The 16,074-nt window shown below is 36.2% G+C and overlaps 1 protein-coding gene across 1 annotated transcript in view; it reads right to left on the bottom strand.

The window, feature by feature from the left end:
• Positions 1 to 6,798: 6,798 nt before the first annotated feature.
• Positions 6,799 to 16,074, bottom strand: part of LOC140322527 (dual oxidase 1-like) — a 49,399-nt gene continuing 40,123 nt past the window's right edge. The window contains exons 27-32 of the mRNA XM_072399084.1: positions 15,599 to 15,752; positions 14,826 to 15,058; positions 14,141 to 14,299; positions 12,266 to 12,421; positions 9,024 to 9,152; positions 6,799 to 7,514 (exon numbers count right to left, since the gene is read on the bottom strand). Of these exons, the coding sequence (XP_072255185.1) occupies positions 7,392 to 7,514; positions 9,024 to 9,152; positions 12,266 to 12,421; positions 14,141 to 14,299; positions 14,826 to 15,058; positions 15,599 to 15,752 (954 nt within the window). The 3' untranslated portion in view covers positions 6,799 to 7,391. The remainder of the gene's footprint in view (positions 7,515 to 9,023; positions 9,153 to 12,265; positions 12,422 to 14,140; positions 14,300 to 14,825; positions 15,059 to 15,598; positions 15,753 to 16,074) is intronic.

Raw genomic sequence — 16,074 nt, 5'->3', positions numbered from 1 at the left:
TATTATGTGTCACATAAAGCATAGAAAGGTCTTTTTTTATGTTTACAGGGTTTTTAAATATCTTTTTTAGATGTTAAAATCTATAGGCAAAATTACCTTTCTGTACTGCAGCATAATTAATCTATAATTCACAGTAAACAAATAATATATTGAATATAATGTTATATAAATGTACATTGTTATGTCGATCACGAAAAATGTTAATTGCCTTTGATTTTTACTAATTCTGCATTTAAAAGAACTATTTTGAATAGTAGATTAAAATCACTGCTGTATAGGATGTGTGTGTGTATATTTATAATGGTATGCAACTAGCAAAACTGGATGCCAAATCAGGGTTTATTTAAAAAAAAACAACAACAAAACAATTGTCCGAACAGGGTGGCTTAAGCTGCGTACACACGTCCAATTTTTATTGTTGGAAATGAACGACAAACGAACGACCGATTGGCCAAAAATCGTTTGTAAAAAAAGTAACCAACAACACCGATGAACGAGGATAGTCGTTGGAAATGAACGACCGGACCGGCGGATCGGATTGGACGACGATCGTTGACCATCTATCGTGTGTACGGTCGTTCAGTGATCGTGCATGTTCTGAGCATGCACGATGAACGAACATTTGATCGATACAGGCTGTATTGTGTGAGTGTATGTGTTTATATATATATATATATTTATATATATATATATATATATTCATATATATATTCATATATTCATATACATATATATATATATATATATATATATATATATAAATATATATTCATATATACTGTGTGTATAAATACGTGTGTACAATATCTTTGAACGATCGTGTCATTATCTGTATGTACAGGAGATATCGTGCAGGATCGTTCGTCGTTCGTTTACAAACGATAATAGTTGGAAGTGTGTACGTAGCTTTAACTTCAGCCAGTTAAAGTTCAAAGACATAAACACTTGTCTCCAGCTGTCCTGGGAGCTCTCTCTCTCTCTCTCTCTCTCTCTCTCTCTCTCAGCAGCAGACTCCAAAAGTCCAAAATAACAGCAATTTTTTATTTGAATATGCAAGTGTTACAACACATTTTCCAGCACTTCACAACAAAACAATAAACAGTACCTGGCTGGGCTATAATACCATACTATATCAGTACTGGTCCACTCACAGTTTAGTAGAATTGTTTGGCCGCTGGCTCTCCCTCAGCCTGGCATCCACTCTGGCTCTCCCTCAGCCTGGCATCCACTCTGGCTCTCCCTCAGCCTGGCATCCACGCTGGCTCTCTCTCAGCCTGGCATTCCTCTGGCTCTCTCTCAGCCTGGAATCCACTCTGACTCTCAGCCTGGAACACTCTTGCTCTCTCTCTCAGCCTGGCATCCCTCTGCCTCTCTCTCAGCCTGGAATCCACTCTGGCTCTCTCTCAGCCTGGAGTCGCTCTGGCTCTCTCTCAGCCTGGCATCTCTCTGGCTCTCTCAACCTGGTATCCACTCTGGCTCTCTCTCAGCCTGGAACACTCTGGCTCTCTCTCTCAATCTGGTATCCCTCTGGCTCCCTCTCAGCCTGGAGTCCATCTGGCTCTCTCTCAGCCTGGAATCCCTCTCTGGCTCTCTCTCAGCCTGGAGTCCCTCTGGCTGAGTACTTCCTCTGTCAGCCTCTCGCTGAGCACACCTTCTCTCTTGCACCTGAATGCAAGTGCATATTAACCCAGTCAGGATTGGGTTGGGCCAAGTAACCCACCAAACCAAGTCACTCCAGGGCCCTAAACATCCTATTAACACTCTATTCTCTGGAGCCTTTTTAACACTTTCCTGACCTTTTCTACCCTTTCTAGGGACACTCTGTCACAATATATATATATATATATATATTCAATGGGACTCGTAAAAAATGCATTCAATGTTAGGAAAGAACAATGCTGAAACAGGATAAGTGAAGGGATCAGCAATGAGTCTCAACTGTAGCAATAACTCATGCATTAACAATAATTGTGTTAACATGTGTTGCAATTTGTGTAGTGTATAAAAAGCACCAATACCAGTCAGACAGTATTAGGAGGGTTCCCAGCACATTTTCAAGCTACGTTTGTGCAGTGGTATACGCTGTATCTCCCTGGAGAGTTGGAGAACTTTCATAAATACATAATAAAGCAGAAGAAATAAAAGAGTAGGATGCTGGAATGCACTGGGTATCCCATCATCTTACAGAGCTTTTTTTTCCCCTGGAGCTACTGAGACTGAATACACTCCCACACGCCTGTGCAGAAGTTATGTCATCCTGGCTTGGCCAGTCAAGATGGCCAAAGTTTGGAACCAAGATGGCACCTGCACTAGAACGAGGACAGGTGAGTGTATTTAAAAGATCGCCTGTCCTTTCTGCAATATAGGACCCGCCCGGTCACATTTTTTTTTCTAGAATTCAGTTATGCTTTAGGCACTTCAGTTTCGTGAGATGCTTTCACACAGCAGCATTAGGACTTGTACATGTATTTCCAGATGTATGCAACCAACCTCCTTCAGGTATGTAAAGGATTCTGACTTTTCAGTAAAGCTGAGGTTTACCATGACAGCTGGGCAGAAGTTTTTAAAAAGCAGTGTCAGCCAAGGGACGAGTAGGAAGTTCTTTAATACATGGTTCTACTGGTTTCAATTCACCACTTCCGTGGAATACAGTCGCCACCTTGGCTTGACATGATCTGCTAAGACTAATGTAAAGATCTCCAACTGTACATCTAAATTCATGTTAAACCATTGTACAGAGCCAGATGCCCTTGTCCACCAATTCTCCTGCCCTCAATTCGCACCCACCCTTGGCCTCTCTACCTCTCCTCGTTCTGTCTATCCAGGACAGATGGATAATTTACTTACCCTACTGGTTTGTGGCCATCCGGTACTCTACATGGATTCTAGCACTGGCCATCACAGCCGATAATTGCACTGAAAAGACACACACATGAACCACACTCTCCTTTATTTGCTAGACCTACAGTAAGGCCTAGATAGTTTGTTAGTTTGCAATTTTATTAATTGTCAATGCAAAGTAACCATACCCATGTGTTGCTGAGAATCCTATTTTGAACTGCACATCTTTGTATATTATCTTGGTTATTTCTCGCTGCCCCCCCCCCCCCCACCTCCTGATTGTTGTAACTGGCTGATGTATCCTTATAAGTTCATTTACTGCTTCCCCATCCTCCCTCCCCATAAAAAGAAACCTTCTAAATGATGAATGTTTTGTTTTTTAGTTTTTAAAAAGCAATGTCAGCTCCTATATTTATTTTTAAAGGATTTACCTTAATTCTCATCTTGGATGATTTTTAATAAGAGACTGTGAAGTCATCACATCAAAGACTCTACCATCAGGGTATTTCACAATACATTGTATTAGTCACAATGGGGAGTCTATATATAAATCGGGGAATCCGGCATTTACTGAAACATTTGTGTTTAACAACAAGTCAATAACTAATTCTCCACCAAGTCAATGCAAGTTCACTAGGCAGGTAATCAATATGTTGTGTGTGTGCATGAGATTTTCACAGTGCAACCAATAGAGAAAAAATAAATAATAAATAAATTAGAAACCTGTACATACAGAAACTTATACCTACCACTGGTTCAAAGGAAGGCAAATAGAAACTCTCAAAACATTGTAAAATATGCTCCAACAGAGGGGGAGTGGGAGTAATCTAGCAGGCTGTGTGATTTGACCTTTAGCAGGAATCAGTCATGCACTGTTTTTTTTCTCATTGCTAACACAGGATGAATCTGCCTGGGTTCGAATCTCCAAGGGGTTGGAAAATCTTGTTTAAAATTCAGCAAATCCTATTGAACTCTGGGGGGATCTTCTTGAATTCTGCCAATTTTGGGAGCTAATAGACAAAATACTTTCAAAACAGCAGAGAAATCTGGGCTCTGTCATGGGGGACTTCCATGATACAAATCCTTAAAATAACATGCTTGGGATGCTTTAAAGCTGTAGATGGTATTACAGAACAGTATGATTTTTTCCTGTCTCAGTGACAGTATATGCTGGCGGCACGTATTTAGCTGTGAAAATAATGTTTTTCCTTTGCAGGTGTCTTGGCTTGCTTACACCAGCAGCCCCCCATTATGATTCAATTCAGGAAATATGTTACTTCACCGAACATGGTGTACATAGAGGCTATTTTTTACACTGAACCCTAAAGAAAATCCCTTATGGAGTATGTTCTGCTGGTCAGAAATAAATGAGAATTGCATATATAAAAAAAAAACATGAACAAATGATGATGATCACTAGATTTTACCTGTTTGCTATAATTTGTAGTACACTTTAAAAACCCTTGGTAATGTGGCAATGTAGAATTAGATATTTAAATACCCTAAAATCAGATATGTGAGTTTAGGCTGGGTCTACATTTTTTAAAAACGCATGTAACATTTCTATTGCGTTTATATGCGTTTTTATGCACTTTTATTAGTGTTTTAAAGCTTTCGCATTTTCCCGCGTTTGTATCGCGTTTTAACTAATTTGCATATTAAGTGCTCAAAAACGCAGGAAAACAACGGGAAAATGGGGGAAACCGTGGGAAAACGTTCTATTGATATAAATGGAAGCGTTTACCCACGTTTTTTCGCATTTTTGGGCGTTTTCCAGTGTTAACCCAGCGCTTTAATTTTTTAAACGTTGCAAGCAACACTTAAGATAAATGTCATAAAGAAAAAGTCCTGGTGTGGATTAACCCATTGTAAAGCATGTGATTTCAAACAAGGGCTTTAAAAGCCTCAAGCTAAATGCTGGGGAAACAGTCTGTGTAGACTAATCCTTACAAAAGCATTTATATATTTATCTTATTTCTAAATCAATAGGTATGCTTTATGATTCTAATAAATATTATTATATGTAAATCTACAATAATACTATAGTCTTGTGTGCTGAACCTCCATCCATTTTTATTGATACTTTGCTGCCACCTACTGGCAATTTATAAGAACTGCTGCTAATTGATCAGCACCACTACAGCATGTTGTGCAAAATCACATAGAAGGGGGATAAGGGGACAAGGCCAGACACTAGTGATTTAATGCTGGAATACTAGAGGGGGTTTCCTTTAATTGAAAAAGTACTATTGATTTGTAAGTCATTCAAGAACAAATGTTTTTAGTGCTATCACTCTAAAAAATGACTTGTCAAGGCATACCTAGAGCCAAAAGCCCCGATTTAATATAGTTCTCCAAGGCTGGAGAAGATACATTTTCATTAGTGAAGATGGGTTATCCAGCAAACCTGGAATGGATCTGGTCCAAGATTGAAAACATTTGCTAACAATTACTTACCATTCCAGGTTTGCTGGATCACACATTAATGAAAGTGTATCCTCTCCAGTCTTGGACAGCTTTAATAAATCAGGCCTATTGACAACAACACGATTGCAACAACAAAACAAAGTGGTCTGGCTGCAATATGACACAACTTTTCTTAATAACATGAACATGTTCACATTAGAGGCATTTCTATCTGTTTAATGAGGTGAATCAAAGTGAAAATTCACTTTGAAAGGAATGTGTATAATGAGCACAAAAAACAGGATATTTGTTGCACATGATTGGGTAATTAAAGTTATCACACCTTCATCCAATTTACTAAGCTAAATGAATTTACTCCTTGAAAGGAAATGTTTACTTTGCTTCTCCTTATTACTGAAGGTAAATTAGGTTCCACTTATAATGAACATCCTTCTACCTCCTTAGTAAATCATGATCATTTTATTTCTCAAATGGATTCTTATAAATCAGAATATGTAGTGTAATCCTTAAATTATATCTATTTGGAAGAATGGATGTGGCAAATATCACATGAATCATCTGAAATCTGCTAGTGCTATAAAACTCCAGCCCAAGCCAAAATTGATGAAGGTTTATTTTTATTGGCCTTAGACATGCACTTTAATGGACAGCTAGATCAGTGATGTAGTAGTATTGTAAGACAGGAAAACATTTCCCACCATGTAGTCCTTGCTTATCCCACATGCTACTTACACTACACAGGTGACACTGTGGAACGCCATTCCCAATCTGAAATGGAGACTGATCATAAATCTAAGCTTATATTGTCCTGTATATACTCACAAGTGAAGATTTGCTTCCACTATCCAATTATGCAGACACAAAATTACCCAACAGCAGTAGGTATGAGGCATTGAGTCCCACCCAGCCCTACAAGGATACTATCCCCTGCCTCTTTATTAGTTCTACCAAATTTCCTCAGAATGCACAGGGGTCAGTGTGAACTATTTAAAACAAGATTTAAAAACTGCATCATTTTCTGTTTTTTGTGAGAGTAGGCTTTAAACTTAACTGTACATACAATTCAAACCTTTGTTTAAAGTATATGGTGCATTATTGTGCAAACATGTATAAAGCAAGGACTATTTCCACATTCTAATCTCAAAATCCTGGAGACAATAAGATTGGCAAAATCCAAAAGAAGACAAAAAAAAGGCCAAAAGATTGTATTGAAAATTAGAATTTTCTATTTGAATAAAGTAACAGTTTATACTTGGTTTACACCAGTAGGTGACACTGTGTCCTCATGTTACACGTGTAACAAACTCTTGCTGTCTGGGATATTACCAAAGTTCGTTACACACTTTACACAATGACACAGGACACATACTGGTGGTCAACAATAATGCACAACAGATTTTAATGTGCAAGTGACCCATCTTAACCAAATCAAAAGCATTAAATACTTTACCCTGTAAAATGGAGGGAAATATTTACAGACTGAGCCCATGTAATTTAAATCACCCTTTAAATGAATGTTTTAAAAAAAAAGACACCATCGATGTATGTATTCACATAACTTTATTGGCTTTTCTGTTGATTTCTGTTGAGTTTTAGCAGTGAAGGACACACTTTGTGTTCTAGGTTTATACTCAAGCCATTTTTCTGGATTTTCAGGTAAAAAATAAGTAGATTGGTTTACATTCCAATCAGTTTATATTCTTATATAAATGGTAGATGCTTGAGAAAACTTCCTTCTTAGCTTTAAAAGTTTTCTGCAAAGTAGATTTTGTTATGCCATTTTAATCTTAGTTGATATGTGGTAAAAATTAAAAAAAATGTGTTTATTTCCCCTTTAACATTTACTTTTTTCCCTGTTATTCTAATCCTTCTTCATGTACATACAACTAATTCAACAACACAATAAAAAAATAATATAGAGTAAAAACATATAATTACATAATTACATAAATGATGCTTGTGTAACAATCAGTTACATATTAAACCATATTACCATTCACAGATTTACTTTCTCAAAATGGCTGAACCAGTTTTTTTGGTACAGCTGATTTCAGTAAATGATAACACAAATAAACTTATGATGTAATTTAAATTTTTCGAACCTGACATTAATAATATTCTGTCTAAAAATTTTCAAAATGATGGGTAAATTGGGTCTGGTCCCTCCTGTTTAGGACCTGGCATGCCTTTTCCACATTTTTGGTCATTCCGGGAGGCCCACAACTGAAAACTCCCACTTTTTTAACCTGAGAAAAGATTAAAATTAAAAGGACACGCTATAATAAAAAGACGATATCATTTGTAAATTTGTAAATTATGAATCCTGTTCTGCTCATCTATGAAATTATTACTTTCCTAATGGCTAAGAATATTCTGGTTATTTCACTAAACTTGATTTCAGATTGAAGTTTGAAGATTGAACAGCCCCAGGCTAAGCAGTAAGCTGCTCTTCCTACCCAAGTCGCAAGGGAGGTTAGGGATGCCAAATTTCTCCCGAAATGGCGGCCCACATCACGAGAGTGAAACACTCCTTCTGCAAACAGTGGGTGAGCCTGGAACAGACTTTTTGCAGTACATTCACTTCCTTGGGTGATTGCCTGGCCCTACAACAGCTGACACAACACCCCACCACAGGCCCTACACCATGCCTATGTGTGAAATACCTCCCAACCTCGATCCTTTCCCCATAGCCATTACCCTTTTTACTTATGACTGGCCACCAATCCTTCTTGTCAGGCCTAGAGGACCCGGGATTTGGTTCTCTAGCTGCCATATGGTTGTTTCATACGCTTCAAAGTAGTCATCCCCTATTCCCCCTTCTACACTCCCAATAACCCTTATCTTCCCTTGGACCTGTCCCACCCTTTTGTATGGAACAAAGTCACTCCCCTTTTTAATCTTTTTTTTGTTTTCTATCAGCCATGTTATGGGATGTTATCTCCACACTAGGCCTGATTTATTAAAGTTCACTAGTGAAGCTGGGTGATCCAGCAAACCTGGAATGAATCTGGTCCAGGATTTAAAACATTTGCTAATAAATAGCAAATGACTTCTAGGAAATCCATTCCAGGTTTTCTGTATCCCCCAGCTTTACTGATGAAAGTGTATCCTCTCCAGGCTTGATGAGCTTCAATAAATTAGGCCCTTTGTGTCTGTATACTGTTAATGTCTTTTTTATTATTTAAATAAAAATGTTTTAAAAAAAAGATTTTTCACTCTGTTTTTCTTAACATATTACATTTATCTTGTGTATTACATTAAGGAACTATATGTACCTTGTTATTTAAAACTTTTTTACACACTGCATATCAGCAGCCTAGACATTTCAACACTGGTACATAACTCATAGAGGCTTTATTTACTAGTTTGGCAAGTAAGGAGAAAATAAAAAAGTACGAGTCTATAAAGGTGACTTTATATGCTATGACAAGGGTCACTTACATACAGACTCTTCAGAAAATGGTTAGTGACAGGCAGCTAATTATACAAGAAAGCTTTTAGTTTTCTTGTACTCAGCAACAAAACATAACAAGCGTTTGCAGCAATGCTGTAGAATCCTATTATGTTTATTAAATTACTGAATATTATGATAACTCAATAATTAGCTCTGGAGGTTTATTAGCTTTGCTAGATTATAATAACGTGTCAGAATACACCAGCAAATTACGTTAATGGGATTGACAATGGCTTTACACAAATTAACAATAAAATACATTTGAATTTCATCTCTGTAAATGAACAGTAAAAGCACTTACCTCTGGATGAATTTCCTGCAGAGAAATAAAAAATGGTTCAAACTGTGGTCTTCCGAAATGGGTGATAGATCGTAAACCAGTGAATAAGCTGCGATTCAAGACTTTTTGGAAATGGCGCTCGCATATATACTAGAATGGAGAAGATAAAAATTCAAAAATAAAAATTTGCAATGAACCGATATAAGCTATATGGGGTGCGTCTGTGCCGATGGGAAAATAAAATACATTTTACAACTAAAACATTACACCCTATTGATATTTTCTATTAACATATTCGGAAGTCTTAATCGAATTTGCCTTTGTTCGATTCACCAACAGTTTGACCGAATTGAACCCCATGGTCCAAAACCCCTGTTGTGAACTATGACAGTTGTGGTCATTTTTGGGTGACTATTTGATCATTATTTTTGTATTCTCAGTTCTATTTTTTTATTTTACTTTTTTACTGGTATTTTTTTCCATTTTTGCCACACAGCACATCCTAGATAGCTAAAGGAGTTATTGCAATCCTCAGGGACTATTTAATACCCATTACACCACTAAAAACCACCAAAAAAACTGAATTGCATCTTTCCAATTTACCCCACTACACTTTATCAAAATTGTGAAATTTCGAGGTAAGATTTCTGTTAAGATTTTGCTAAATTTTTTTATCATTTAACCCCTATGAATTCTTAATTTACAGTAATCCATATAATTATAAATGGAATGAATAATAAATCTGAGTGAATGAATTTACAGAAACACTATTGGTTTTTAAGGTAGTCAAAGCGGAAGTTGTTTGTGTAAATCTTTCATGTACATGTACATGTATTTCTTCATTATCTTCTATAAAGTTATTACTAAATCAATAGCAAAATTTTATAATTTTGACTGGAAACTAAATAAATCACTGGAGAAAACACAACTAAAAACATGAACTTGAATTTGGTAATGAAAGTGTAAAGCCAGAAAATTGTGTATAGGGTAATTCTTCCTCGCACGCTTGGGTCAGACGCTACATGTAGCATCTCACCTGCAGCAGCCTATAGAGAATACATAGGAGCAACAGTAAGAGGTTCAGTTGGGTTCAGATGTGCAAAAGGTGTGGACAGCCAATCAACAGGAACTTCACATGAACATGAAATGCACTGGATTTTAACCTAAAGTAGTTCAGAACAATTATTTACATAAATGGGTATATGAAATAGAAGGGCTGATTTACTGTATTCAAGGTTAGTATGGTAATGGAAATAACCTTGATGGGGTACATAGTGCAGTACCCCAAACCAGCCATTAGCTGTTGAGTCTAAAAGTAAAACACAAGAAAGTACCAGTAAATTACAACAAGGCTCAGTTTAATATTAAAATACAGCTACATTATTTTTCTCTCTCTTTCAGTAATTCCAGAGAAACATACCAAAAAGTCATCTGAGGATTACTTATCCATATTAATATTCTTGACTGTGTAAGGTCTGTTAAGTATAATTTTTTGAAGCCTGTATATAAAATGATATAGTTACAGGAACATTATGTGCTCATTTTTATCAATGTATGATAGTAATTTATACAATCAACTTGCATTAGCAGTTTTTTGACACTTTGTAATACAGCTTAATAAGTTATACCAAGAGCTATTTTTACTCTGTATTTATACATTATCTCGGATGGTGAAGAAAATAGTGTTCTGAATAGAATTTCAGTTTTCTGAAGTAAAATTGCAATAAAATGACTTGTAAGTATATGTCTGTTATTTTACAAAGTCTAAATAAGATAAAATGACTGCATTGCAGGACAACAACAGAAAATACATGTTTTCTCTCTAATATCAAATAACAAATATTTAGTTTAGAATTTATAATGCAAAATTCTTTATTTTCTTCTAATCTTTGAATTAATATATATATACATATATATAATTATTATTTTTATAGCTCTGACTAGGATTGTACTGGCCACTTAATGTACAGTGCTGAGTAACATGGTGGTGTGATATAAAATACAGCTTATTATTATTATTATTATTATTATTATTATTATTAATAATAATAAAAATAACAATAATGAACAGGAGAACCAGATATATCATCTGGTGGGTACCAGTCTAAGGCTGCTAAATTATCTTTTTTCTGCCCTCTAGTGGACCCCTGGTCCTTGTCACGGTGCCAGGAAAACTAATCATTCTGGTAGGCATTCCTTTTATCTTTTTCTAAATTTAACCCTGGCCCTGGCACATTACAGAGTCCCTAGTCATGCCTTTAACTGTCCCATCATTGGTCTCACAATCCCCTGCAATAGTCATGGCCAATTAACCCACCTATAGGTTTTTCATATACACAGAGAGAGCATACAAACTCCATACAGATATTGGCGTAGCTAGGAATCAAATCTGGTGCTACAAGACAAGAGTGCAAGTCTCTTTGGCCCAATGCTACCCTAACACGAAAGAACAGATCCCCTACACCAATATAGATCACCTAAAAATGACTGGATAAGCACATTTTTAAGCTAGTAACCCCTATAAGGTCTACAATACGGGTAGTCCCTGGGTTACATATAAGATAGGGACTGTAGGTTTGTTCTTAAGTTGAATTTGTATGTAAGTCGAAACAGGTACATTATTTTAATAAATGCAATTAGGACAGATGTTTGTCTCAACATATTATTAGGCAGCGTGGTGTCAGTTACTGTATAAATTCCTCACTGTGAGGTAATCAAACAAAGCAAAAAAAAGCAAAAAAAACATTATTAACTCTAGACATTCATTAACTTCTGGAACAAGCTGTGCAAAAAGAAACAACTGCAGAGTCTGTCTTGGACATTAAAGAGTTGCAAGGGGATGCAGAACAAGCTCACCCCCTAAGAACACCCACAGCCCCAGTTACCCTGTGTTTAGCAAAAGATTTCTTCTGCAAGTCTGTGAACCGCTCCCTCCTCCCTCAAGCCTCTGTCTTGCACAGGAACAAGCAGGGAAGAGCAGGGAAGCCCCGTTCTTATCTAGAAGTCGTCTGTATGTCGGACGTCCTTAGCTCAGGGACTACCTGTATAGTATCTGGGCATATTTGTGGTACAGAATACCAAATCATTAAAGCTTTATTATTATGGATGCAAGCTGCTCCACCCAAAGTGGAGCCAGAGAAGAGAAAGTTTTCTAACTTGCAACAAACATTATTTTTCTTTAGAAAAAAACAGTTAGCAGGCACTTGTAGAACCTATAAACATGGAATATGAGAATGTTACTTGGTCAGGCAGTTTTTTCTTACCAACATGGTAGTACGAAGGTCAAACTTTTCAGCAAACTGAGTAATGTAGATGTGAACAGACACTAAGTTATGTTCATCATTCTCTTCAACTTCTTTTATGATATCTGCCAGCCACTCAAATTGTCGCTGTGTACGTGTGACCCATATAAAATATATCTAAAAAAAATAATTTTTAAAAATACTTTTTAATACTTTTTTTCAAATAATTTAAACACTAGTTTTAAAGTAAAACTAAACTAAAAAATGAAAATAAAAAAATGTGAGTGAGCATCCATTCTGCATTAAAACAAACTTGCCTGCATGGTTGCAATGTTTCCTGTAATGTATACTGTGCATGATCCCAGCATAACTGGCTGCATGAATGACATGTTATATCATTCTGGCCTGGCTATCAAAATGACCGAAGAAACTGATCCCAGAGGAAGATGTCAGCAATAGAGCAAGGTGACATATTAGTTCTATTAGGATCCGTATGGATCACACCCCAGGTATGCCATCTTGTGGACAACTAATATTTTGCATTATCCTACCATTTTTAAATACCTTTTTTCTAACATTAAAATATTTGCTTTCTCATAGAATACCCCCAATTCCTATGTTTTTGGCATAAGAAATGAATACTCAATAAGTTACACTAACCATTATACCGTCCAAGTAAGTTTAACTATTTTGAATTTGACAATGGCCGTTCATAATATATTTTAGTGGTTTCTAATTGGGATTCTATCCATTATAGTGCTTATCCAACCTACTTACCTGCTATCTAAAACTCTGACCTTTGATGTAAGTTCAGCTTCTGATCCTTCAACCTATCAGTAGTACTTTCTACCGTGTCAATATATCAAGTGAGTTACTGCTTGTGAATAGGAATCTAACATTATGTTTTTCTATTGATGGTTTATATTTTGTGTACTTACCATGATCTATTGAATTGTAGTCTCGTTGTCTACATTAGGGCGAAACACGTTGGGAGGGACCGTAATACCAGTACTAATTATTCTGACCTAATAATCTAGTGTTGGATGAACATCCTTTCTTAAAACACATCATTACTTTACATTGCTAAGAGATTTTGTATTATGTATAGTAAACACATAAGGTTCTCCCTTATTGTGTTTGCATGATTTATGTATACTGTAATGTTTGTAGGATTATTTTATACGAATTAAAAAAAGGATTTTATCTAGTTTTAATCAAGTTAGCCATAAAGAGCCGCTAATTTTTCTATCCTTTCCTTGTCTATTTGCAATAAAAAGGCTTGGCACAGTCACTTCAGTAACCTATATTTATATCACTTAAGGCAGTGTTTTTCAACCGCTGTTCCGCGGCACACTAGTGTGCCTTGGGAGATCTTCGGGTGTACCGTGGGAAATTATCCAATTTCAGTTAATTGGTTAAATAATGATTTATTTACTGCAAAAAATTTGTCTTCATTTGTCTATACCAGCGATGTATAGTGATAGGCAGAACCAAAAAAAACTCTTCCACTAGATGGCAGCAGGTAAGCTAATTTACGTGTCTGACTTTTTGGTGGTGTTCCGTGGGATTTTTCTAATTGTAAAATATGTGCCGCGACTAAGAAAGGTTGGGAGACACTGACTTAAGGTACTGGCCTTTCATCAATTGTACAAGGGGACATGAATTTACCTAAACATTTGCAAATAGGCAGGTAAGTTTGTTTTATTGCAGAAATAACATAGCCCGTCCCTCTTGCAATGAAGAACCCACCTGCAAGCAATTTCATATTAGTAGGTTTAGTCCTGCTTGCAAGTGTAAAAACACTAGTTTTAATTGCTCTATGCATGTGAAGTTCAAACAGCAAATTATCACATTCAGTAGGATAAATTTCCAAAACACTCTACTGCACTCGCTTACCTTTTGGCACATTATCTTTGAATTCACAGATGATTTAAACACCAAATCTTTAAGGATTGAGGCAAAAGGGGTAACACCGATTCCCCCTCCAACCAACACACATACTTCATATTTGATCCATTCTTGGTGTCCTTCACCAAAAGGCCCATCTAAATATATCTGTAGAGAAATGTGTTTTTCTACTTAATATTTGGTTGTAAAAAGTAAAATCACATTGTTAAAATAACATCTCCTTGCTAAATTATGTAGCAATGTTTCATGACCATTTCCTTGTGACAGAGATTGACATATGAACAAAAGAGCATATCCGTTCTGCTTTATGGAGAAGGGAGGGCAAATGAGCTGCACCCTGCTGTACTCTCCTCCTTTGACTTCATTCCCCATTGGTTGTTCATGGATCGTCCTAACAAATCCATACCCAACGTTGGGCATCTGCAAGAGGAGGACGGTCATGCTTGTTTCAAATGAAACTCTGACATGTTTACAGTGGTCCCCCAATGTTGTTCATGAATCCATCAGTAAATATTCATCTAACTGACATGTGTACAGCCTAACACCACTTCTTTCAACACAAAAACAAACCCATATGGGTGATATAATGTAATAAACAACAAATCACATATTCTTCTATTTAAAAAAGGAATATCAGTATAAATGGAATAAACAAACAAATAAACAGACTTACCTTTGGATAACTACCAAGCTGGGCAATACTAGGTGGAGAATACAGCTCTCTCAGTCGAGTGGTCCATGGTCCTGCAGCTCTGATATGCAAGCTTAGCGCGTCTTCGTTAGGAGCACTGGTTAATGTGAATGGGTGGTACTCATTGGTTCCTAAGGACAAGCAAGCTATTCTCACCCACTGTCCAGATTTGTATTCAAAATCATTGGGACGCTGAAATTTAAGGAAAGTGACATCTGTGGAACAAAATCGTATTCTAGGTGAGTGTAAAGTCGAAGTTAAGTACTATTTTTTTTTTTTTTAGTTGTAAAAAGCTAGTTGCAGATATACTAAACTCTATATATATAAAAACACCAATTAACTCTGTTACCTGTTAGTTAAAAATTGTATTTTACGCACCAGCAAAAGCACTCAAGATTGTTTTACCCTTCTCTGTACAGCAGAAATGGAGGACCATTAGTGTAATACACTTAGACACTATTGCCTGGAACATTACTTATTTGAGCATGTTAGGCGAAGGAAGAGAAAAGGAATGAAGAGAACAGGAATGATTTTAGTAATGCACAGTTGTTTCTTTATTTGCCAGATAAAGACTAAGACAAGGTTACTTTGCTTTGTATCTAGGAAAGTCCACGGGCTGGCTATGAAACTAGGCTGGAAGGGAGGGTTCATTAGACTGACTTTGCAGAAATCACTTTTCTATATATATAATATAAAAAAATATTAAAATATTTAGAAACATATTTTTGTTTTTTTTTAGGAATTGTCTGAATTACCTGATGGAAGCAGTTCTGCTTTAAGAACACTAATTTCTCTCTTTTTTCTGCTTAAACTTATCAAACTGTCCCCAATAAAGATTATAGCAGGAACTGATAAGTAGACATGAAATTTGGGCAACTGGATAAGTCCAAAACTGCCATGAAGGATAATCTGGAAATAAATAAACAGTTTGTTAACTGAGACAAAACAATTTTATTGTAAAAACTAATAATAAAAAACTATAATCAATTTATTGTTGATTAATCCTACTAATATCACCCAAAATGAAAAAGATCCTATTCGAACACAGTTTATACTATATTAATCTATCAATTGTACTATGCATCACAATAATTTAATAAAGTTATTTGCTTTCCTAAAAGGATGACTTCAATGAACTTCCCCACCCCTCTTAGTGCATCACAGTTACATTTTTATTTAATTTTTCACGCCCAAGTTCTTCACTGTGCAACCCTGCGTGGTGCAATACAAC

This window comes from Pyxicephalus adspersus, chromosome 2 (assembly GCF_032062135.1).
Source record: "Pyxicephalus adspersus chromosome 2, UCB_Pads_2.0, whole genome shotgun sequence".
Taxonomy (NCBI): domain Eukaryota; kingdom Metazoa; phylum Chordata; class Amphibia; order Anura; family Pyxicephalidae; genus Pyxicephalus; species Pyxicephalus adspersus.
The sequence above is the reverse complement of the archived record's forward strand: the minus strand, read 5'-3'. Positions and strand labels throughout refer to the sequence as shown.